At 46.2% G+C, this 22,151-nt stretch overlaps 1 protein-coding gene across 18 annotated transcripts in view; it reads left to right on the top strand.

Annotated features, from left to right (window-relative positions):
• BIN1 (bridging integrator 1) overlaps positions 1-22,151 on the top strand; it is a 93,444-nt gene that overhangs the window by 64,692 nt on the left and 6,601 nt on the right. For 6 of the 18 annotated variants that reach the window (XM_035331039.1, XM_035331044.1, XM_035331040.1 and 3 more), the window contains 8 exons: positions 4,931-5,081; positions 9,101-9,229; positions 12,023-12,130; positions 13,808-13,831; positions 17,652-17,744; positions 18,537-18,647; positions 19,399-19,500; positions 20,712-20,762. In XM_035331039.1, the coding sequence (XP_035186930.1) occupies positions 4,931-5,081; positions 9,101-9,229; positions 12,023-12,130; positions 13,808-13,831; positions 17,652-17,744; positions 18,537-18,647; positions 19,399-19,500; positions 20,712-20,762 (769 nt within the window). The remainder of the gene's footprint in view (positions 1-4,930; positions 5,082-9,100; positions 9,230-12,022; positions 12,131-13,807; positions 13,832-17,651; positions 17,745-18,536; positions 18,648-19,398; positions 19,501-20,711; positions 20,763-22,151) is intronic. The other 12 variants (XM_035331043.1, XM_035331056.1, XM_035331057.1 and 9 more) reach the window with 6 other exon arrangements.

Genomic DNA, 22,151 nt, shown 5'->3' with positions numbered 1-22,151 from the left:
GCTGAGGTCTCTGTGTCTGGATAATCCCATTAACTGCTTGTGTGTCTGGTTTGAATCCTTGCTTCCTTTCCTACGTAAGAAGGCACTAGGAAAGCTCTGGCATCGTCTGCTCGGTTGTTTTTGTGGTGACTAAAAGCGTGGTGCTGGGTTGTACAGGGGAAATACGGGCTGTTTTGGTGATTAACAAATTCTAGTCTTACCTAGTGAGGCTTGCCCTTTTGAACAGCTCTGAAATGCTGCATTCTCATTCCCTGCCTGGCCTGGGAGGACCAATTTCATATATAGTCCTGCCCTATCTACCCAGTGTGGTGGGAGGATGTTGATGTGGGAGAAGGACACTTCTAGGGCTTTGCTCTTCACTTGTTCTGTTCTTAAGATCCTCACTGTTGTGCTCCATTCATTTAAGATTTGTGCAGAGCTGAAGGAAAGGGAAGCCTGTTATCCTGTATAAAGACTAACAGCAGCAGCTTGCCCTTCAAGACAGTTGTGGCATTAAATAACTGGATTGCTCCAGTGCTCAGAGTTCCCATAGCCAAGGGCAAGGACTCCGACAAGAATGTACTCTGGGGCAAAGTGGGGATTGCTGCATAACAGCATAGAAACTTCCCCTAACTCCTGTTTTTCTCGGTCTTTGTGTTGATATTCCTTCCATGGGGTCATTATAGGAACAAAAAAAATCCTTTAAAATCTCAAGATGTTGTTCTGCCAGCAATAAAAGCAAGTGCTGGTGAATTGGGGTTCTTGCTTTCTGATCCTGGCTTCCCACTGACTAATTGTACAACCTTTCTCTTTGTCTCTGTTGGGCATTCTGTGTAAAATGGGAAGCTGGAGGGAAGAGAATGGCAATTTCACAGGGAAACTGATGGGCAGATCTTAATTATTTCCTCAAATGAAAAGTAGTGAGTGAATGTCTTGTGAAAAAGGAGAATTTGTAGGAGTATTTCTCTGGATGTCTGTGTCTGACCTTGGCTGGGCAGTGTTGCTGTGATTGCACCAGGAGATATAGCATTTGCAGTCGTTGTAGCCTTTATGGATGCTACAGCGGAGGGAGAGCCTAGGAAATCTCATCTGGATGAGCTCTAACCACAACATCCTCCACACAAGGTCCTGCTGGCCCAGTGGTTAAGGTGCTTGACCCAGGCACTGCTGGGGGTTTCTGCTGCCAGAGCAGCTGCAGGGGGAGCAGAGAAATACACAAACTGGTGCAGGGAAAGAGGGTCAGGGACTTGGTTGCTCTTTGATCTGCAGCAAAAATGTACGTTTGTGTCACTGGATGCCTGGATATGGAGGTGGTTTTTTTTCTTTTTCTGCCCCTCCTTTTCTGGGGAGTGGAAATAATTCTAGTGTTCAGACAGCTTTGATGTTAAAAACAAACAAAAAACACCACAAAAAAACAACCTAATTACTTCGGGCTAAAAGAGGCTATCTGAGACTTAGCAGAGATGTCAACCTTTTTTTTTCTTTTTAACTTGAGAACTTGGCAGGAGGTGACTTGTCTGTTCTTACCGTATTGGAGATTTGGTTCCATCCTCTAATGCAGGATTGTTACTAGCATATAGGAACCCCATCTGCAGATTTTCGTTGTCTCTTCCAGGGTAAATGAGGCAGCCCAGTGAAGGGTCTGGAAGCTTAACAGCACTAGGAGAGGCCGGGCGATTTGCAGTTTTCCTTCAGATGTAGTAACTGCATTAGACCTTGCTCTTAGCTCTCAAAGAGCAGAGTGGTTTTCCTGTTCCCCTTCTCCTTTCCCTTTCCCTTCCCCTTTCCAGTTGCTTATAAAAAGAAGAAGAAAAAAAGGTGTTGTTTTGACAATTTTCTGCGATACTCACATTTGGTCAGACCCCACACTCGATTGCTCCAGGAACATAGGGAAAAGCGGTCTGTTTGGAAACAGGATTTTGCTTTGTGCAGGACACGCAACGTGTGCTCGCCTAGGACCTGTGGAGGCCCCAGGATCCTGCTGAGGGGCTGACCTGGTGCTGGTCACCAAGCTGCTGAATGCGTGCAGAGCAGCAAGTGCAGGAATGAAGGTGCTGCTTGGGGGGCTGGTAGAGGCTCAGTCAAAATTAGCACTGGCATTTTCCTATGAGGATCAGCCAACACATCAAACAAGCTGTAAATAGCAGTGACTTAATGAGGGCTTTAGTGTGGGGCCCTCTCAGCCCTTCTAGGATGAGGGGAAGAAACTGGTCTGCCTTTCACGTGGGAGTCTTTCAGCAATGTCTCCAAAGAAAGCCATTGCCAGACACCACAAATAAGTCACCAAAAAGTTCTTTCATGGCTTCTAGAAAATGAGCGTGAACTCACTTCTTGCCAGGAGAAAAGTCCTTTTCAGGTGCTTAGTTGGAGAAATGTACACTAGTGCTGGTAGCCCAGCTGGTAGCCAGGGCTCCCCAGTTTGTCCAGGCATTTGAGAAGTCCTGGCAGTCCGGCTGCAGGTCTCTGTCCTCTCCATCTCCTCCAAAGAGACTCTAGGGAGGGTAGCATTTTTTCTTTCCTCAGCTCTAGCACCAGGAGATACTTCCTTTACATCTTCACAAGCAAAACAGACTGAGGAACATCTTGCCTCAGCTCTTCCTGAGTTTTCCCCAGCTTAATTCCTTGATTTTGTTCGTCAGGTTTGAAGCCTTTCACATGCACTTGCCCATGCCTTGGGACACCTCTCTGTGCCGATCGTTTCTCAGTCCTAGGCAGTTCATTGCTATCACTCTCATCTGTCTGCAGCAACCCTCACTGGCATGAGGTGTTGTAGGTCCCCCTTTGAGATTCCAGAGGTGAAGCACTGGGGTGCAAGATCTGCGTCTTCAGCGAGGCTGGGCTCAGCAAGGTCATCATGTGGTGCTGTAAATGGTGTTGCCATGGAAATAGTACTGAGATAATGCTTCTCCTGAAATCATTTTGAGGTTTCCATGCTGTGAACATGTTATGTGGAGCCTGCTGTTCCCTGGTAACTCTCATTTAGAGCAAGAAAGACTTCCTTACCTTCACTCCAACCATTATTACCTTTAATCTGTAGCACAGCCTTGGCAATGTCACAGAATCCTTCCTGCAAAACCCTCTGTGTTGAAGTGACTTGGGGGACATCTTAGGAAGGACACCAGGCATGTGCAGTCACCCTGGAGAGCTACAAAGGTCGATGTATGTGTTCCTTAGACCTTCCTCTTCCCCTTTCCCTCTTCCTCTCAACCTTTGGCGTGTGTACCCGATTGAGAGCTGCTTGCACAAAACATCACTGGGTTTGTTGCATCATGTCGGAGTGCTGCTGGCGTCAGTGTCGTCAGAAACATCTGACCTGCATGTGGACCCGAGAGCAAGCGCTTTGTGGGAAAAGGTGTGTGGGGCGTGTGGATATGGGGAGAAACTTGGGGGAATAGGTGAGGGCAAAGCGAATGAAGAGGGAATGGGGTGGGAAGCTTGAAAGCTGGAATGCTGAGCAGGGGGAGATGCTTGCTTGGGAGGGGAGGTTTTTTGAAATGTCTTCCTGTCCCTTCCTCCTCTCGCTGTCCCCTTCCTTGTGAGTGTTTAGGAATGAGGCCATTATGCATGTTATTCCATGACCACCACACCTTGGGCATCTAGGTGTGAATGGACGTACACCTCCAGAGCTCTGGGCTCTCTTGGGACAGTGCAAAGAAATAATATGTGTGTTCCTTAGAACCAGGTCTACATGGCTGCAGTTGTGGCTCTGTGCCAGGATTTATTGTCTCAGGCTGGAGGAAAGGATCTGTGCTTTTCAGCCTTCTCCCTTCTTTATAAGTGGAGGCAAATACCGCTCCCTCTAGATGAGGCTGCACAGCCCTTTTGAAATATTCTGTAATATTCTGTGTTCAGCTGTGCATAGTTTTGCCAAATTGTAACCACTTCTGCTAAAACAGCCTCTACCAGTGTGAGTGCTTCTGCATGACTTGAGATAAGCTGATTGGGTGCTTTTTAGGGAGCTGAGTTTCAGCCAAATTTTTTCAGCTATTCCTGAGAATAAGTCTGGGAAAATGAGTTTAGCTTTATCCCTATTGAAACTCTCTGTTAACCAGCCTTCAGCTAAATCTCTCATTATTCCACAGGTTGAAGCACAGATTTGACACTCAGCCAGGGCGTACCTTTAGGGAAAGGCATTTGCCTCTTGCCATTCCTTTTAAAAATCCAAATCTGGCCAAGTTATGAACCAAAAAATGCCATTGGCATATGCTTCCTGCATCTTAATTCCCTGAAGAGTCCCTCTTGACTGTGTTAGAAACATTCCTGGAACAAGGACCAGCTGGAAAGACAAAGACAGCAGGGGTTCATCATAGAAAACAGGCTGAAGAAACTTTCCACAGTAGGGAACAGTTTATTAGTAGCCAAAAACTCACTGTTTCTTTGCTGTCTGGAATGATCTGTGAAACTTTGGGCTACTTTTCCCATCTTCCCGCTCAGCCAGTTTGTACTATGTAGAGTAACATGATAATGTTTTATTACTGCCTTAGTTCGGGTGTTGGAGATCTGCGTATGGATCTGCTGGTCACAACCCATGTGGGTGACAGTACAACACCACCCAGAGAAATTTTTATCTGTAAAATGTATAAAATTAAATGAGTTAGGATCTACTAGAATTAAGAGAATTAAGGATGCCTGTGGGTTTTTTTTTGTTGTTGTTTTGTTCCACTCCTCCCTCTCCCCCCCCCCCAAAATGTATTAATGCAGTAGGAATTTATTGGGAACCTGCTGCCCAGTAATCCTACTTCATTGTGTTGGGCTGGAAGTGACTCAGCAAAGATGCTTCTCAGAAAGTTTATAGAGGCTTCGGATATCTTCATCACATGTCTGGGCAGTGAAGCAAAGAGGTAAAGGAGGCCAATGATCTGTGCTGGTTAGCACAACTTCTCCTCAGACTTCTCTTCTCTCTCTCTCTCTCTCTCTCTCTCTTTTCTCTCCGTCTCTCCCCTTCCTTCAGTGACAGCACCCCAGTGAAAGCAAATAAAAGCCCCTCGCCTCCACCAGATGGATCTCCCATCACCAGCCCTGAGACCAAGACTGTCAACCATGAGCTGGAACCGTCCACTTTGGAAGCACCTGGGGCAAGCATCCCAAAGTCACCATCTCAGGTAGCGTCCCCATGACATTGACCATGTCTCTGCTGTTATTACCACTGAGGACACGTGCTCTGTGAGTCAGATGTCCATCAGTTGCTTTTTTGGACCTCTTCCTGCTACTGAGCGCAGAGAACATAACGTGATGGTTGTTCTCCATCAGTGTGGGCAAGAATGAGGTTTCTGAGGATGCCAGTTGTTCACTGATTTTCTTCGTATTGTACAGTAGGATGGCAAAGAAAATCCAGGGAGGGTGTAGCAAGGCAAGGAAGTTTGTTCCTTACACTTGAAATAACCCGTGGAATTCAGTGGTCATGCCTCTTCCCAAGAACTGCTGTAAATGAGGAGGGTCTGAAGAAAAAAGTTTAATATTGATATGGATAAGGAGATCATCTGTTATTTTGCCTTGTTTTACTTTAGCCTAGTATTTTACCTTGGGATTAAAAATAAAGGCATTATATTATGCTATGAGGAAATTAGGTACGTAGCAGGAAGGAGACTGTTATGTGGTTTCTGATACCTTCCACATCGCCTTTGTTAGTACTTCCCTTACATGGGGGACACCCAGCAGCATATTTAAAATAGGAAATGTAGCTGCTGCTACTTAGCATATCATATGTTATGTTTCACTTTGGGATTTAAGGAAAATAAAACATTTGCTTTTCCTAAATTTTCCATATTTTCCCCTACTGCTGAGTAGGGGAAAAGCTTAGTGGAGACAAACTAACTAGGCCAGATTCATGTCTGGTGCCAGCCCTTGCATTTCAATAAGTGGGATACCAAGGAGGAGTCTTTCAGGAAGAATTAAAGCTGAGAGGCTTTCTGGTCAAACTGGTAAGAAAATACCTATTGCTGCTAAAATAAATAAAATAAAATGATGAAAGTAACCCGGAACTTCCTTGCTGTTATCATATGTAGCAGTGTGATTCCAAATCCAGGCCTGTGGAGCAGGGTTGTCTCCTGTTTCTGGAATAATCTCTCACAGTATTTTTGCCTCCCCTGTGATTTTAATTTTCAGCAGGACAAAAAGGGATATTTTCACATTGCCAAAAGGTCTTTTCCAGCCTTTGAGAAATGAGGATGTCTGGCTATGTCTTTGGAGGACTTCTCCAGGGTCTCTGCACTACTGAGCATTGCGCAGCTTGGAGTGGTTTCACCACCCTCCAGGTCAGGACCTTGGAGTGGGGTCTGTGGATAGAAGGAGAGAGGATAGTGCATATTTTTCCAGAACTGCCTTCCTGTTTTTTTTTCAGAGATCACCACAACTAAATGGAAATGTGGAACAAGAAATTGTACAGATCTATTGAACTTTCACTGCAGACTTCACTTGTGCTGCCTGTGGACTTGTCTTGCTGAGTTTGGTTTCTTCCCTTTCCTTTAAATACCACACATAAGCCTTGTTTTTGCCAGGCTGCAAGTGCTTGCTCATTCGTTTGCTGCCTTCCTGCCCACAGGAATGGGGCTGGAAGCACCCCTTGTTGAGCAAGCAGAATATTCCAGCAGAGCCTCAGCTGGCATCTCCGATGGGTCAAAGGCAAGACCGAAATGGTGTTTGCAGCTTCTGCTGCCACCGTCTGGCCGCTCTTTCCCATTGTATGTTTTAATTCATTTTCCTAAGCCTCACTACAGTGAAGAGCAAGAGCTCCTCTCCATGTTCTCACTAGGTGCTGAGAGATGGAGCTTGCTTTAGAGGGAGGGAAGGCAAGGTCAGGGCTTTTGTACTCAGAGCCAAGCCTGGTGCCTATATGGCAAGGTCGAGAAACTCAGCCTTGTGTCAGCTTGGCAGGCAGCCGGCAGAAACAAGTGTCTGTAAACAGTGCTTAACACCAATTCAGTTTTACAGGTGTCATTACTTTTGACCTACGGGTAAGTGTTTTGCTCTAGGGTCCTCCAATGGAGGCAAGGGGCCTCCTACTGTAGGGGAGGCCAGAACAAAAAGCAACAAGCAAGTGTAGTTCTCTACCCGTTTCTTCCCTGTGTGAAAAACTAATGCAAATCATAGGCAGAGGCTATAGAGAAAAAGACAGCAAAACGGGAGAGACCAAATAAATACTGACTTGATTTTGAACTATTCCCTGTGTCAAAAAGGAGCTCTTCTACTGTCACTTTCCTTTAATTCTTGGAAACAGCTGTTTTGGAATTTCTATATTTTGGAAGAAGCAGCCACAACTCTCCGCACTGAGTAATTTGATGATGACACAGGACTTCAAGGGGCTGTGAAATTGTAAAGGTCAGATTTTTGCTCTCAGTTACACCACTGACAGACACTAATGGCACTGCTGAAAACAGCACAGCTGTGGTGAATTTAAAGAGATCAAGCTCTGTGGGATCCAAATCAGCAGGAACATTGTAGGGGGGTTATTTGATTCTAGTCAACAAAGTAGTTCTTCATGCTTCATGCAGTTCCAGGTATAACCTGACATCAGTGTGCAGTCCTGTTGTCTTTGAGAAGTGGTATTAAACGGCTGTTTGAGGTAATGCTGGACAATGTGGAAGTGCTGGTCTCTAAGACACTAATGCATAGAAGATGGCAGGATATGGAATATTTTAGAGAAGTAAATCACAGAAGAGTTGGGATCTTTTTAGCTTTGGGTTTGTAATTGCAGCTTCCCGTTTCTGCAGGTGGTGGCTCTGTTCTGAGAGTAGCTTTTCCCTGAAATTTCTGGTCTCTTCTTGCACCTGGCAAGCAGATTTTCAGTAAGAGATTGTTTTTAGGTGATACGGATGCATCATGTTCTGCAAACATTGAAAAGCTGGGAGTGAAAACACTACTTTCATTATTTCCTCTAGCCAGCCATTCAGTGGAAAATGCGTGTTTGCATTCTCACTTACACTGTCTAAAGTAGGTTAACCCGTTAGAGAACTGGACATAGTCTCAGCAATCTGAATAAATGTGTTGTAGAGCTCAGTTATCTGCTGGAGGAGTGTGAGCATGGGACTAGGAGTCAGGGACTGCTTTGTTTCAAGTCTAGGCCTGACACTGATATACTGAGTGCCCATTGTCAGGTCACTGAATCTTCTGCCTTGAGGTCCTAGGTACGGTGAGAAGATCAAATAACTGTTTAAAAACCAAAACAAAGCCATTACCACTCCTGAGTATTGCTGTGGTGCTGAGAACTTGTATGGCTGCTTTGTTCCACCACAGAAGCAGCTCCTCAAAGTTTGATTTGATCTAGAAAAAGAGGATTGAGCCTTAGACACAGAAAAATATAAAACCCATTGATCTAGGGAGGGTCTACCACAGCTTCACTCTGAGGGTGGATGCACTGTCAGGCTGGGTCTTCCAGCATGATAAGAGGGTATTAGGTTGGGTTAGAGTCACAGGGTCAAATTTCATTGAGCCTTCCCTGGGATCTCCATTTGGGCTGCGCTTGGGACTTCATCAGTGTCAGTGCTCATTGGTGAAACTGAGAGCTGAGTTGGGCCCACAGCAGTCGTGGCTTCTCAGGAGCTGGGCTTGTTCTTGCCCAAAACTGAGATATGGTAAGATGCCATGAAGGGTTCCTTCTGATTTTCCATATGGTATACCGATAACACATTGCTGGGCAGATCAGAATCTGGCCTCATGGGCATCCCATAGTAAGACAAATCGAGTCTGGGTTCTTGTTCCATTAGGTACGGTAAGTATGGCAAATGGTGGCAGAACTGGCCTGGTCTGTTGAATCTGTTTTCAGTAAGTGATCTGCTCCCTTCCCAGTGGTTCTTTGGAAGGTTGCACATGCTCTAATTATGTATGCATGTCCTGTCGATGCATATTAATTGTGTTACGCTTCTCCTCTGCAGAGGGAAACTTGCCCACGGCTGAAGTGTAACTAATGATGCCAAACCTTCTCTGGAGGCGTGTGGTTGTTTTTTTATTTCGTTTCATTCTGCCCTTCTCCTTCCCTCTCTCCAGATGGAGTTGACAGAACCCTTCTCTGTGCCTGTGGTTGTGATTTTCCCCACCTTCAGTTTTTGTGGCTAACCTGGTTCCTGTCTCTGGTTTTTTTGGGTGTCGCCGTCTGTGCTGTGGCCGTGTGCTCACTTGCATGCAGTTGAGGAAAGGGCCTCCGGTGCCTCCGCCTCCAAAAGTCACCCCCTCCAAGGAGATCAAGCAGGAGAACATCATCAGTCTGTTTGATGACAATTTTGTCCCTGAGATAAGTGTGACAACCCCCTTGCAGGTTAGCTGCTATGCCCTGCATTATACTTGTCTGCCTCTGAAATTTCCTTCTGATCTTTATTCTCTCTGGAGGTGTCAAGCCATGAAACCTGGTCAGGTAAAGGAGGAGCATGAGCTCGGCATGGGACCTCAGGAGGCAAAGGGATAGATGGGAGGCCATCTTAGAGGGCAGGGTGGCTAGAAGGGAGCTTTGGCCAACGTGTTGCCCTTTAAGAGCTTTAATTCATAGAGAAACGTGAGAAATGCAACTGGTGAAGATACCAGAAAGTTATCACTGTGTTCAGCAACAGTGCACATAGATTTTGGCTTGGCTCACCTTGCATATGTGCCTTCCAGGCCCACAGATCCTGGGTGTTGGTGAAGGATGTGTTTTCTGCTCCTGTACATCCCTAAGTGGTGACACTGGCAGCTGTGCCAGTGGTGGGAGAAGGCAGTTTTGTACCATCTCAGTGCCTTTAGATATGGGTTTTGTGGTGACTTTTAAAGCCCATACCTGCACTGGAAAGACCAACAGGAATTGGTGGAAGCAGTACAGACAGGCAGGACTGTGCCTGCTGTGAATTCAGGACTCCTGACACACACTGTCACTCTTCACCAGCCAGCGGTTCCCATCAGAATGTGTGTTTCCAGTCATGTGGCACCTTTTGAAGCCCTAAAAATGGAACAACATTTTCAAACAATGTGTTTTTCATCTTCGCTTTCCTTTTTATTAACATTGCTGGAAGAGAGGATGCCTAAATGGGGAATCCTGTGTTGGATCTAGGAGAATGGTGGTCCTTATGTATAGGGGAGCCTGACCAGATTTCTGGCTGCATCATGAGACACATGCATCTCTATTTTTTTATATATATACATGTATACAATATATATATTTTTCCTAAATGCTTGTTAAAGCACAAGTAATGTGTCTATCAGTGTTCATCTGTGACTCCCTTGCTAACTTTTCTTTGTATCATGCTGCTCCTTTGCCTCTGGTTTGCCACCTTCCACCCAGCTGGTGAGGAGCCAAGGTGGAGTGGGGAGGGAAGGATGTCAATGTCAGATCATGCATTGCAATAGATTTAAGTCTGCAGAGCAGAGAGATGATCTGACTGCAGTATTGGAAGGGGGAGACCACAGGCAGCTGAGCAACTCTTTCATTCTCTGTGTCTTCTCCTTTATCATACTGGACAACTTTGCCCTGTGGTTTGTATCATATATTGCCATGTGAATGCCTGCCTTTAGCCAGACATACTCTTCTCCACCTCATCAGTGCCCTGACCCAGGATGGGATCTGCTGTGACATGCAATTGGATGGGATTTCTGAGGGAGGATTATGGTTGCCAGAACAATCTTCACTGAAGCACCCAGCAGCCACTATTGTTCAGTGCATTGCCCAGGGCTGTTCCTGTCAGAAGGCTTGGCTCCAGTGAGCTTTCTTTTGGGAGACCTGGGTAAAGGCAAAGGGTGCTAGGCCTTGCATGTAAGTTTTGAATGTCAGGTAAGATTCTTCCATGACCGGACCCTTTGGTGTCCAACCACCGAAAAAAAAAAAAAGCTACAGATTAGGGTTTGAACTTTTCCAATGGCCTCAGCGTGCTGGGGGAGTGTACTAGAATGCCAGTTGGTTTTAGCTTATTGTTGTGAGAATGGGTGAACTTGGTTCCTTGCCTTCCTGGAACCGGGGATATTAAAAAGAGAGGATGTTCATAAGGGAGGGAAAAATCTAAAAGAGCATAGGTGTAAGAGGAAATTAGAGAAGGTGAAGATGATGGTGGTATGTGTTGCATGCAGAAGGCTTTCTCTTATATTGTGTCTCGCTTCTTTCCACAAGTTCTTCCATGTTGGGGCTGTGATGTAAATGAAGACCAAGCTGCCAGCCTTGGTGTGTTGTTGGACAGGTAGCTGAAGGGGTAGGGCAAGCAAGCTTGGAAGATCAGTGGAAGTGGGGTGAAATCCTCCTGGACTGCAGCTTCCTCTGAAGCTGAATAGGAAGGCTGTTGTGGTTAGGCTAAATCTGACAACCAGATGTGATGGTAGTTGTTTTGAGTACTAATGATTCCTTCGTGACTGTTTTATTAGTGGTAATCAGTGAATGTGTCATCATCATCTTTAGCTAGTGCATTAATCAAAGAAAGGTATTCTGCTGACTTTGAAGACAGTAGCTAAGCCTCTCAGATGTTTTAGAAGTCTTGTGTGTGCATGTTGATGGGATGTCCTGAAATGGAAGGCATTGGAAGCAGCTTTTTGGAGTGGGAAATGATTCAGATCCCTTAGCTAGGGTGAGCTGCCATATTCTGTATTTCTGTTTCTGGAGGGATTTAAGAGCAATCAGGTCCCTCAGACTTGTCTTCCAGAAGTGTCATTGTTCTTCTGCCTAGATCCCTGTTCCTGAGATAAGTGGTGAGGATGGCAGCTCCTATGCATGTGGCTGGGGGCTTGTCCTGGGCCTTCTGCACAAAGGCAGCTGGATGAGCTGTGAGGAACAGCTATACATAGAAGGCCACCCGAGTTGGCAGTGGTGGTGATCCTTTTGCCTGTAGCAGGTCAGGTGCTTATGCCATGTGAGCTTGTTTGGTCAGGTGAGAAGATGAGAAAAAAATCATGGAAAAAGCCCAGGTTTGGCTGATAGCAAAGGCATGCTTCCTGCCCGCAGTTACAGGCACAAAGCAGTCAGGAGTCACGTCAGGTGTCTGCATCCCCGCAACATCTCTGTGCTTACAGCCTTAGCTCCTGGATATCGCGTACCATATACTGTGCACATGTGTGTGTGTGTCTAATGCTCGTCCTGCTTTTCTTCCTCACTGCTGCCAAGTTTGATGCCCCTGGGCCCTTCCAGGAGGGAGCCAGCCTGTTGGATCTGGATTTTGATCCCATTAAACCAGATGCCACTGTGGGGAAGACCCCCACACCTGCCTCCCAGGTTGGTTCATATCACCATTCCCTCTCAGTGCAAAACTGACTTCTTGCCAAGGGTCACCTTGATCTTCTCTGCTGGATCTGTAAGTCCAGTGAGAGGGAGGTGGCTGTTAGCTAGGCCACAGGCTGGCACTAGGTGCCTGTGCTTTGCTCTGAGGATCTACTGATTGACAACTCACTCAACTCATCCATCTGTAGATTGGCATCCACCGTGTGCTGTATGGACTTAAACCATTACCCTGTGGATAGGCATTCAATCTACGCCCTGTGTGCCTGCTATAAATTGCTCTCAAAGGGATTTTTTATAAGCAGGCTCTTTGATAGCAGTTACTTAAGATGAATAAAGCTGTAGACAGATACTCAAGTAACATGAAGTGCGCTTTTTTTTTTTTTTTTTTCTGGGTATAACAGCCTCCGTTCATAGTAAAGTACTAGCTTCTTCCCTGAACATACTGTTAACACGGTGAAGTATTAAAAAGGAAGATGCCTAATTCTGCTCTGGCCTGTACCTGCTTACTGTCCCAGGAGGACCATGCTTCATTTTCTTTCTAAATGGCTGGAGGCTGTGAAGGGCACCTGAATTTGGCTGTTGTCTTTCACCCAGACGTTCCACTTCATATGTATGAAATGGGTATTTTTTTCCAATGTTTTCCATTAAAGTTGGTAATAACATAATTGGGATGTTTACTATATTTTTCCATTATCACAATGTCAAAGAGACCTGTTTGAAACAAATTTTTGTAGCAATAAGATCTCTGTTAGGCATTTGAGTCTTCTAAATTAAAATACTACATTACAAAATGCTAGTTATTATCATAATTTAATACACCTCATTGTGCCAAACTGCCAGTTTTTCTAACTTGGGGCAGAGTGGCGTTTCCTGACTGCATGCCTGACTGAACAAACTACATACCCCAGAGTACGCTTATTTTTCCTTTACTGGAATTTTTTTTTGGTCTGAATCACCAGTTATAACGTGGATAATCAGGTATATTGATATTAGGTATTAGTAGAAATTTGACTTAAAAAACGTATTATTTGTTACCCTTCCAGCAAGCAACAAATATTACACTGAGTAGGATTTTCAAAACTGCTCAACAATAGATTATTTGGTGTTCTAATATATTTATTGTTAGCTTCAGAAGTCATTAAAGAGTCTGAAATTAATAATTGTAATGGTAACCATAGTATTAAAACCTAGCACAAACCACTCAGTTTTCAAAGGAGTCAAATTTGTTTCCTGTGGGGCAGACAGTATGGCAGGGAGGTTAAAATATTTCACTGCTGATCCAAAGACACCAGCTGAAGTCTTGATCCGAAATCATTCTTAACTGTGTTGTCTGGGGAGATAAGGGTGCATATTCAGCTCTAATAGACCACAAACTCATGATTTTTTTCTGGCTGTGTGGTCTGCCACTTACAATTGAATGTGGCTTGTCTGTTTCCTTTCATTCCAAACGTAGGAATAACCCTCACTCAAATGCCTTGGGATTTAATCTAGATATGCTATGGGGAGGAGTGTATACATTCAGGCATTAAAAAATATTTTTAAAACATGCAGAGGTAAGTGCTGTTGAATGCATATGCCTGCTTCAGACTGATCAGTGTCTGTAATGTTTGTACTCACTGAAATAATCACATATAAACATGTTTTGTTTTTGTTGCTCTTTGACATGCATAGTCTTTACCTTGGGATTTATGGGAGGTAAGAACTTCATATGGCTTTCATCTCTCATCATGTACTGTGCATGTGCCAGTGCCATCTCTTTGTGCATATCTGTTCCATTTCCCTCACTGCTTTTCTTCCATGCATCCCCCAAACCAAAGTTGCTCCGTGTAATGCTGAACCCACTTTTGCACCTTCTGTGAAGCCCTGGGGGCAGCCATGTTTGCAAATCAGGTCTGGCACTTTAACTTAATGCCTCCAGCACCAAACCACTCCATTGCTAACTCACTTATCTTTCCCATGGCATGATGCTGTGACTTTCTCCCCAGACTTAATCCCACTGCGGCATCATCCTCACCCTCCATCCCGCCAGTGTTTCCTAATCTCTGTATGTCCTGTTGGTCTTGTGTGTGATGCATAAACGTCTCGGGTGCCCCTGGTCCTTACTACCTGTACCATTGGGTATGCAAACATGTTTGGGATTTTCTGCAGTGCTTGCTGTTCATTGACCATCCCTGTCAGGCTGATGTGAAATAGACCAGCCTGTGTCTAAGCAAAATGTTTAGAGCAGGCCTAAGAGCTGCCTGTCACCTGCCACAACCCCAGCTTTGGAGCTTGCTGGCAAGGGAGACTCTACACACGCTCTGCATCTTGAACCTAAGCTGGGCGCTCATTTATGCCCTCTAGATAAATCAGGCCTGGGAAGGTCTCAGAGTGCTGCAGTTGAGCCCATGTGGAGATAAACGAAGCACAGCTGCTTTTGAGCCCCTCTGCACAGCTAGCAGTGTGCACAGAAAACACTTGGTCTGGGCACTCAAGCCTGTGACTTGAGCTGGCTGTAATCCATGGTGTAGATGGAAGCAATGTGTCCTTGGCTTACACCAGGGGACTGAGTCTTGCCAACCTTTCCATTCTCAAAGGCCAGATCAGCACCTAGAGTCAGTGCATAGGAGGAAACAGCTTTACATTTTCTGAGAGCCTGGCCCAAGGACTCACTGTGGCCAGTGCTTTCCTTCACACTAGTCTGGGTCCTGTTGAAAGATGTTGCCCTTGTGTGCTTTATCAGCCATCAGTGTTTAACATCTGTCACTTCATTTTATGTGCATTGTCAGTCTGTCTTAAAATGAAAGAAAAGTCTGTGTTTTAGCAAGGAAAGATCTCATCATGCCTTTCATGTGGACAGGCAGCGCGTGATGTATGACTGTGTGTGATTGAACTGTGCTTACAGTCCAGTTTGGGGCCATTTCTCCCATTCTGGAAACCTGAAGGACAGTGTAACTGGGGAATGGTACTAGGCAAGATGCTCTCACCATTCCAGTTCTCACCTTGACAACCCATACAGTGTTAAAGGGCAGAGCTCCCCATAGCTGGGGAATCCTCCTTCTTGCTCCTCAAGCATTCAGAAGTGTTTTTGCTCTAATGTTATTTCTAGCTGTTGATGAGAGATTTTGTTGCCTGGGTACACAGCCCCATATGCTGTGGGGTTAACAACTGCGTAGAAACTTGGAGAACCTGCTTAGTTCTGCAGACCAGTAAACTTGCGTCTGTTGTGTATGATGCTGCTGTTGGAATAAATAAAGCTTTCAAACCTGGCAACAGCAGTGAGCAATTGCCCCTCTTCTCCCTGTAGTATCTTCCCATGATTGTAAATACTTTCATAGACTTTGGCATGCCCACGGGTACAGAAAATAGAAAAATAAGTAGCTGACATGGAAATGCCCTGTGAAATCCCGGGAATTAATTGAGGTTCCATTTCTTTGGTTATTAAATACTGTTTTTGCAAATCAGCTGATTTAAGAAATCCATGGCTAAATGTGAACTCCTTTTCACTTGTCCATATAAAAACCATGCTCAATCAGATAGAGTTGGGTTGGCATCTGTTCCAGTCTCACTGAATCCATATAGAAAGCAACCTGGGAACAAATCTAATTAAACAGGAGAAGCCATGGTAGCATTTCATATGCTACCTTTACCTTAGTACTGCCAAAGCTGCTCTGGGAATCATCTGCAGGATGGGAACAGCTCTGCTATGTATAATACCTGCTGGCAGCATAGGCCTGTGGGCGCAGTGATGGGGGGACATGAGGAAGGAGGTGACAGGAAAGGAAGGCATGTGTTAAATGGCACTGTTGGAACAGCTGAAGGCCATGTAATGGCCTTTTGTTAAATCAAGGTGTTTATTTCTTGCTTGTTTCTGTTGTTATTAGAAAACCACTTGGAGGGTGTGTGGCTAGTAGCCAGACAGGTGTGGAGTTGAGGGTTACTGTGGCTGCTGCTTTACACAGTGTGTGTCCTCTGGCCTGGCCAGGTTAACCCAGGAGGTGCTGGAGTTCCTGACTGGTGCTTTGCATCTGCTCAGGTGTAGGAACAGACCCATATCTTGGCTTGCTGTCAGCCCAGATATGATGGAAGAATGTGCTCATGCAGAGCATGGCTTAAAACCTGGTAGATCTGCGCATCGTCCTGTTGGGCAGTGTTCTCATCAGGGGAAGAGATGAGTTTGAGGGAGCTGTTTGGGATCAGTCCACAGACCAAGTGTCTGGGCTTCAGTCACTGTGAGATGGCTTGGAACATCTGCAGAACCCAGGTTCAACCAAATTACCTGGGTTCCCAGGGAAAGAGGTGGAAGTTGAGGGTTTCACTGATCAGTTGAACCTGGGCCAAAATGCTTCTGTAGGGCTGGGACTATGAGAATTACAACATGAAGAAATCAGGACAATGCCTCGTGCGGTTGTGTTCAGGGGCACATGTGTTTACCAAATGTGTGAGGTGTGTAGGCATGCCAAAACTTGTTTATTCACGTGTTAAAAATGGAAGATGTCTGTGTAGCAATCTCTATTGTGCTGCATAGAGTAGGAATCTCGCAGATTATACAAAGAGGTGCTTGTGATACCTGTAGAGAACAAATATAGATTGGCCATGAAGACATTCCCTTACTTGACCCCTGAGATTCTTGTCAGGAGTTTGCCCAGATGATGCCTGGCTGGAAGCATTAATGCTACTAGATCCAATTTATTTCCTGTGTTGCTGCAATTTCTGGGAGCAGCAATTGAACCTCTTTAATTTTGTGTTAGAACAGAGCTAGCCCGACTTCAGGTGAAAAAGACCAAAAGCTTGAAGTTTTGGAAGCGTGCTTCCAGTAGAAATCTCTGTCAGGCAGTGGTTTGTAGATGATGCAGAATGTTTCTCCCTGGTGGTGGTAGCTTTTGTGTGCTAGACTCTCCCCTCCCCACCTTGCAGACACTGTGCAGGATAGTCATAGCAAATTCTTACACAGAATCCAAATTCACGACTCTTTGGGCCTGCCCAAAACCTAATTGGATTAAAAAAAGTCACGTTTCTCCGTTGCTTGATTCAATGATAATGTCATAAGCATGCTTGGTCCAGATGAAGTTGCAGATCTGTACATGTCATTAGCACGCTCTGTATTACTGGGAGTATGCAAAGGCTTAAATATTCCTTGATCCTTGGAAATAGCGTATGGAGAGATCTTGTCCCTTGGCACGTAAGCAGACCCATGTATTCACATACAAGTGGAAACCTAGATGTAGTATAGATACTGTGCATGTGTGAGTAGGTCTGTAAGTTAGGTCCTGAAGAGAAGGAGGCATACAGGTTTTGCAGGTTGCATTGATTTCTTCCGGAGTGCTGCCTGCTGTGTGGCTGAAGGGAGGAAATGCAGGCTTTGCAGAGAACTAAGGAGACAGACATGGTGAGAACCTGAAGTTCCTCACACGTTTGTCAGCAGATGGCAGCAGTCAACCGTGTAGAGCACTTGGACAGAGTGAGCTGTACTTTCTGCACACACACGTAGCTGTAATGAGTGTAACTCTCCACCTGGACGGCTTTTGTATTGCAGCCCGCAGAAGCAGCCCACGCAGGAGCTGAAACAGCTGGATCTGAAGCCGCAGCTGGAGCTGAAGCATCTAAAACTGAAGCTGATTCAGGATCGGTAAGCCTCAAGATAAAGCAGTCCCTTTTCTCCATCATGTCCTTTTGTTTTACAGCAGACATGAAGCTGGGCTGACAAAAGACGTGTGTGATGGCTTGGGAAAACACATCCCTGCCACTGCAGCAGCTACAGTGGTCTTATTCAGAGGCCAGACATAGCCGTTGTGTTTTCCCTGTGTGGTACTTAGGGAGAAGCTCAGCTGGAAGATCCCCCAAAAGAACTGTCTCTTCACCCATGCCATGAAGGCAGCCCATGACCTGTGCTGCACTAAGCGTGTGTTTTCTGTCTGGCCCCTTCTTGCCCACCATTTACTATTTGTTTTGTGGGCTCTGCCTATAACCCCTGACTAGCCAGGTTTCCTCTCTTCTTCTGACACTATCAACGTTCTTAGGGGCTGGAGTAGGACCCACCTCCTGGTTGCTTGGTTCCTATTGACTGTCACATGTGAGTTGTCAGTTCTGCAATGGGCTTTACAAGGACTGCAGTAAATGGGAAATGGCCTGCAGTGTGGTCCCAGAAAAATGCTCTGAATCCCCCCTGCCCTTCTGCAGCCTTATGCACAGGAGGGCAGTGGTCACCTCTCCTTCCTTCTCACTGCTGCCTTTGCTGTCCTTTGGGTTGCTTTCGTCACTGCTTAGTGTGCTGGGAAAACCCACTGAATCCTTGGATAGTGTTGGGAGTCCCAGATAGGTTATGGTTTTGATGTGTATCCTCCAGGGTGGGTCTAGGAGCTGCAATTTGGGATTTTCCTTTCTCAATGATGTTTTGCCTTCCCTGGCTGCTGCCTTTCAGAGCTCTCTGCCTGCTGTTGTTGTGGAAACTTTCCCTGCTACTGTCAATGGCACCGTGGAAGGAGGTGCTTCCTCTGAAAGAGCTGACATGCCCCCAGGATTTCTGTTCAAGGTGAGTGCATGCTGATGGGACACTGAGTTTCTGACATTATTTTCTTGTAACAAGTTAACTACTTTCACTCAGCATGGCCATGGGCTATGTCACATTGAAGGGCCTTGGTAGCAAGACAGCACAGATGCATCATGTCCTGAGCATGAGGTATGGCACTCTCCTTTTTTGTTTGCCTAACCTGCTGTAGGATTTCTTTTCTTCTGCTTAGTTATGTCCATGTATTGCTTTTTCAGGGAAATCCGCTGAAAGCAGGAGGGTTGCAAAACTTTGAGGAACAATAGGAGGCTCATCAAATTCAGACAGGTTACAGGCAGCATTATAGACTGTAGTAATTGAAGCGAAGGGTTGTGGCTTGAAGTAGAAAGGCTGTAATACAGATGTTGATAGGAGATAAGATGAATACAAAAAAAAAACAAACAAACAACAAGACAAGATACAATCACTTGAAGATTTGAACTGATGCTCTTACCTATGTTTCCTCTCCCTGCTTAGAGTTGGGAGGCTATAATCACTAATACTCTTGAAGTCCAGCTGCAAAAACAATACAGGACACCATTTGAGTGAATACAGACTTTCTGTCCTGTGAGGCTTCAGGGCCCACGATACGGAAACACAACCTTCCGAAGGAAAGGACACAGAAGTGTTGATGTATAACTAACTAGTTGAATGTGAGTCACCAGGGTGCCTTTGTGGCAAACTGTATGCTGGGCTGTGTTAACAAGCATGTGGCTCTCCTCTCCTTTCTCTGCAGGTCCAGGCCATGCATGATTACACAGCCACGGACAGTGATGAGCTGCAGCTGAAGGCTGGAGACGTGGTTCTTGTGATTCCATTTGAGAACCCTGAGGAGCAGGTGAGCAGAGAAGGCGGGATGTGTGCCTGGGCTGGGATAAGCCAAAGGGATTTCTGGAGCTGCTTCTTCCTCCACTAACAGTCTGCTGGCTGGGTGCAGAGCCATCAGTTTGTGGCTGGGAGCTGGCTGGAGAGCCGGTTGTCCTTGTCCTTGTCCTTGCTTCCTGCAACAGAGGTGGACTCTACTTGTGAATCGAAAGTGGAGACCTTATTCTGCATATAGCATGTGAAGTAGCTGTGGCTTTCTGCCCTTAGAAGGGCATTTGAGTCAAGGCAATGGCTTTCTTGACCAGGAACCCTACAGAGCCCATACCTAGCTCCTAATCTTGATGAACATTTTCTGTGACCACTGCAGTGCAGACTGTGCCATTGGCCCGGAGCCAACCACAGCCTGTGATGATGTTTTTCTCCCCTTTTAAGAAATGCTGAAGCTCTGAGAAAGAAGCTTACTTAGGGTTGGTGTGCTACACTTCAGCATAGCAATGCCTGTTTCTAAAAGTTTGTGTTTGGTCAGGAGATGGCAGCAGAGCCAAAGATGTGAGCAGGATGCCCAGCTCCACGGAACACTTCCCCTGTCCATCTTCAACGTGGATTTAACTGGCAGTGTTTTTCTTTAATCTTAGTTATTTCTGAAAGCCTTGAGTAAATCCTCCTCACTTGCTATGTCTGAGGGCTTCCAGCTGATAGAGACTGCTGCAGCTTTACTATTTTGCCTGGGAGAGGTGGTGATTGTGTAACATTCATTCTCAAGTCTCCAGGTTTTTATTTGGAAAAGGAATGGAATTCTCCAAATTGATTCAGAAGTCAACAGCTCTTTGGTTTTGGCCAAGTCCAGACAAAATCTGAATACCACAAGGGGTGTGAAGGGAAGGTGTAGTTCACTGGCCACAGGACATGTGGATCCTCTGTGGCTCAGCTTTTGCCTTTGTGAACTATGGGGACAGATCTTGCTGATGCTTGTGAAATGGGAGCTGTGATATGCCGGCAGTTCCCACAGAGCTGATGCTCTGGGGGGAAGGGTTGTATGGGGAAGAAGCAGTGATTCCTTCTGGAGACAACTCTTCACTGGGTGGGACTGCCCTGCATAAACATTTGTGAGCATTTCCTTCTCAGAAAGCTTTCTGGATAGGAAATGAGGGGCAGCTCCCTTTCAGTGGTAGGAGATGGCATTTGTGGAGTGGAGTTTTTCAATGCCCTATGTTTGCACTCTAGCTGGATGTGGGTGCAACAGCCATGAACTCGAGACTCTCCAAGCTGCAGAGGGTGAGCTCTGAGTGTTGCTAACATGATGCTGTAGCTGCACTGAAGCCCTCTAACCCTCCTATAGTGTACTGTGTGCTACAGCTCATTTTCCTAACCCTGACCATACCCAGCCAGCCAGTGTTGGCTGTTAACATGTGCATGAGCTGTGCACGTGAGTGGAGGAAGCTTAGGATAATAGGCTGTGATCTGGGTCTCTGTCTTGCAGCTTAGGTGTCAGTGCTCATCAGGCAGGCCTGGATTTATTTCTTCTTGATAGAAGGAGTTAAAGGCGGCAGTGCTTCTAAGCTGGCACTTAAGTGACATTGTTCAAAATAGGCAGGGGTCAGTCTGGGTCCTGGTGCCTGATCCCTCCAGCTGAGGAGACCCTTGGTAGCAGGATGCTGTGGGAGTGATGCATGCTGTATGGCACAGATGCTACGTGCAAATGGATGAGCTTTTGTGCTTGCTGTGCTGTTAGCTGGAAGATGCCTTCCAGGCACTTGAGCCCAGCACCTGCCACCTAGTTGTTTGTCTTCCTGATATATGGCACGTCAGTCCTTCTGCAGCCCCTGCAATTGGCTGCTGCAGATGGGCTCCTGTCTCACACCATTCCCATGCCATCCCCTGAATGTTCAACTCTGAGGCAGCAGCAAGGGCTGACTGAGCCTCAGGCACCCAGTGCAGCCTGCATGGAACAGGGAGCTCTGTACGGTGGCTGGTCTGAGCTGCTGCCATGTGAAATGTACAGAAAACAGGACAAGAGGGCAGAAGCTATAAAATGGCAGTGGAAAGCCATGCATGCCCCATGGATCATCCCTGGTGTGAGGGCTGCTTCACTCCTGCACCGTGCAGGTATGTTTTTAAAGAATATGTTTCAAGGGAGGCATTGCTTGTCCTTGGGTAAATTCACAGGTAACTCCTGCCAGTTCCAGCAAAGGAGAAGTGTGAGAACAACTGTTTGAGCTGCACACATGCATGCCCCGTATCTCCATGGCTTAGAGCATCTGGTTGCCTGAGCGTTTCTGCCCTGGCAAGTTATGTAGCTAAATGTGTTGATGTATCTCTAAATGAGACTGGTATATACTTTGCTCAGAGGAGCAGATGCAGAGCAAGCTGTTAAGCTTGGAGGCAGTGGTCCCCCATGCAGCTCCATTGCCTCGTGCTGCAGTCCTGCCCCACAGGCTGCCCCACTGCAAAAGGCTGACATGAGTGGGTACTTGCAAGCTGCAGGGGTGGCACTGTGGAATCTGCAAGCTCCTAGGCATGCAGACAAGAGGGCAGCCACACACCTGAGCTACAAACAGTGCAGCCTTCCTGCCTCGAATATCTCGTCTCTCTCCTATGCTGAGCAGAAATCTTGGTGCTGGGCACACTGCAGAGAGCAGGGAGATCGTGGGAAGTCCTGGCTCT

This window comes from Oxyura jamaicensis, chromosome 7 (genome assembly GCF_011077185.1).
Source record: "Oxyura jamaicensis isolate SHBP4307 breed ruddy duck chromosome 7, BPBGC_Ojam_1.0, whole genome shotgun sequence".
Taxonomy (NCBI): Eukaryota; Metazoa; Chordata; class Aves; order Anseriformes; family Anatidae; genus Oxyura; species Oxyura jamaicensis.
This window is presented reverse-complemented; position numbering and strand designations above follow the sequence as displayed.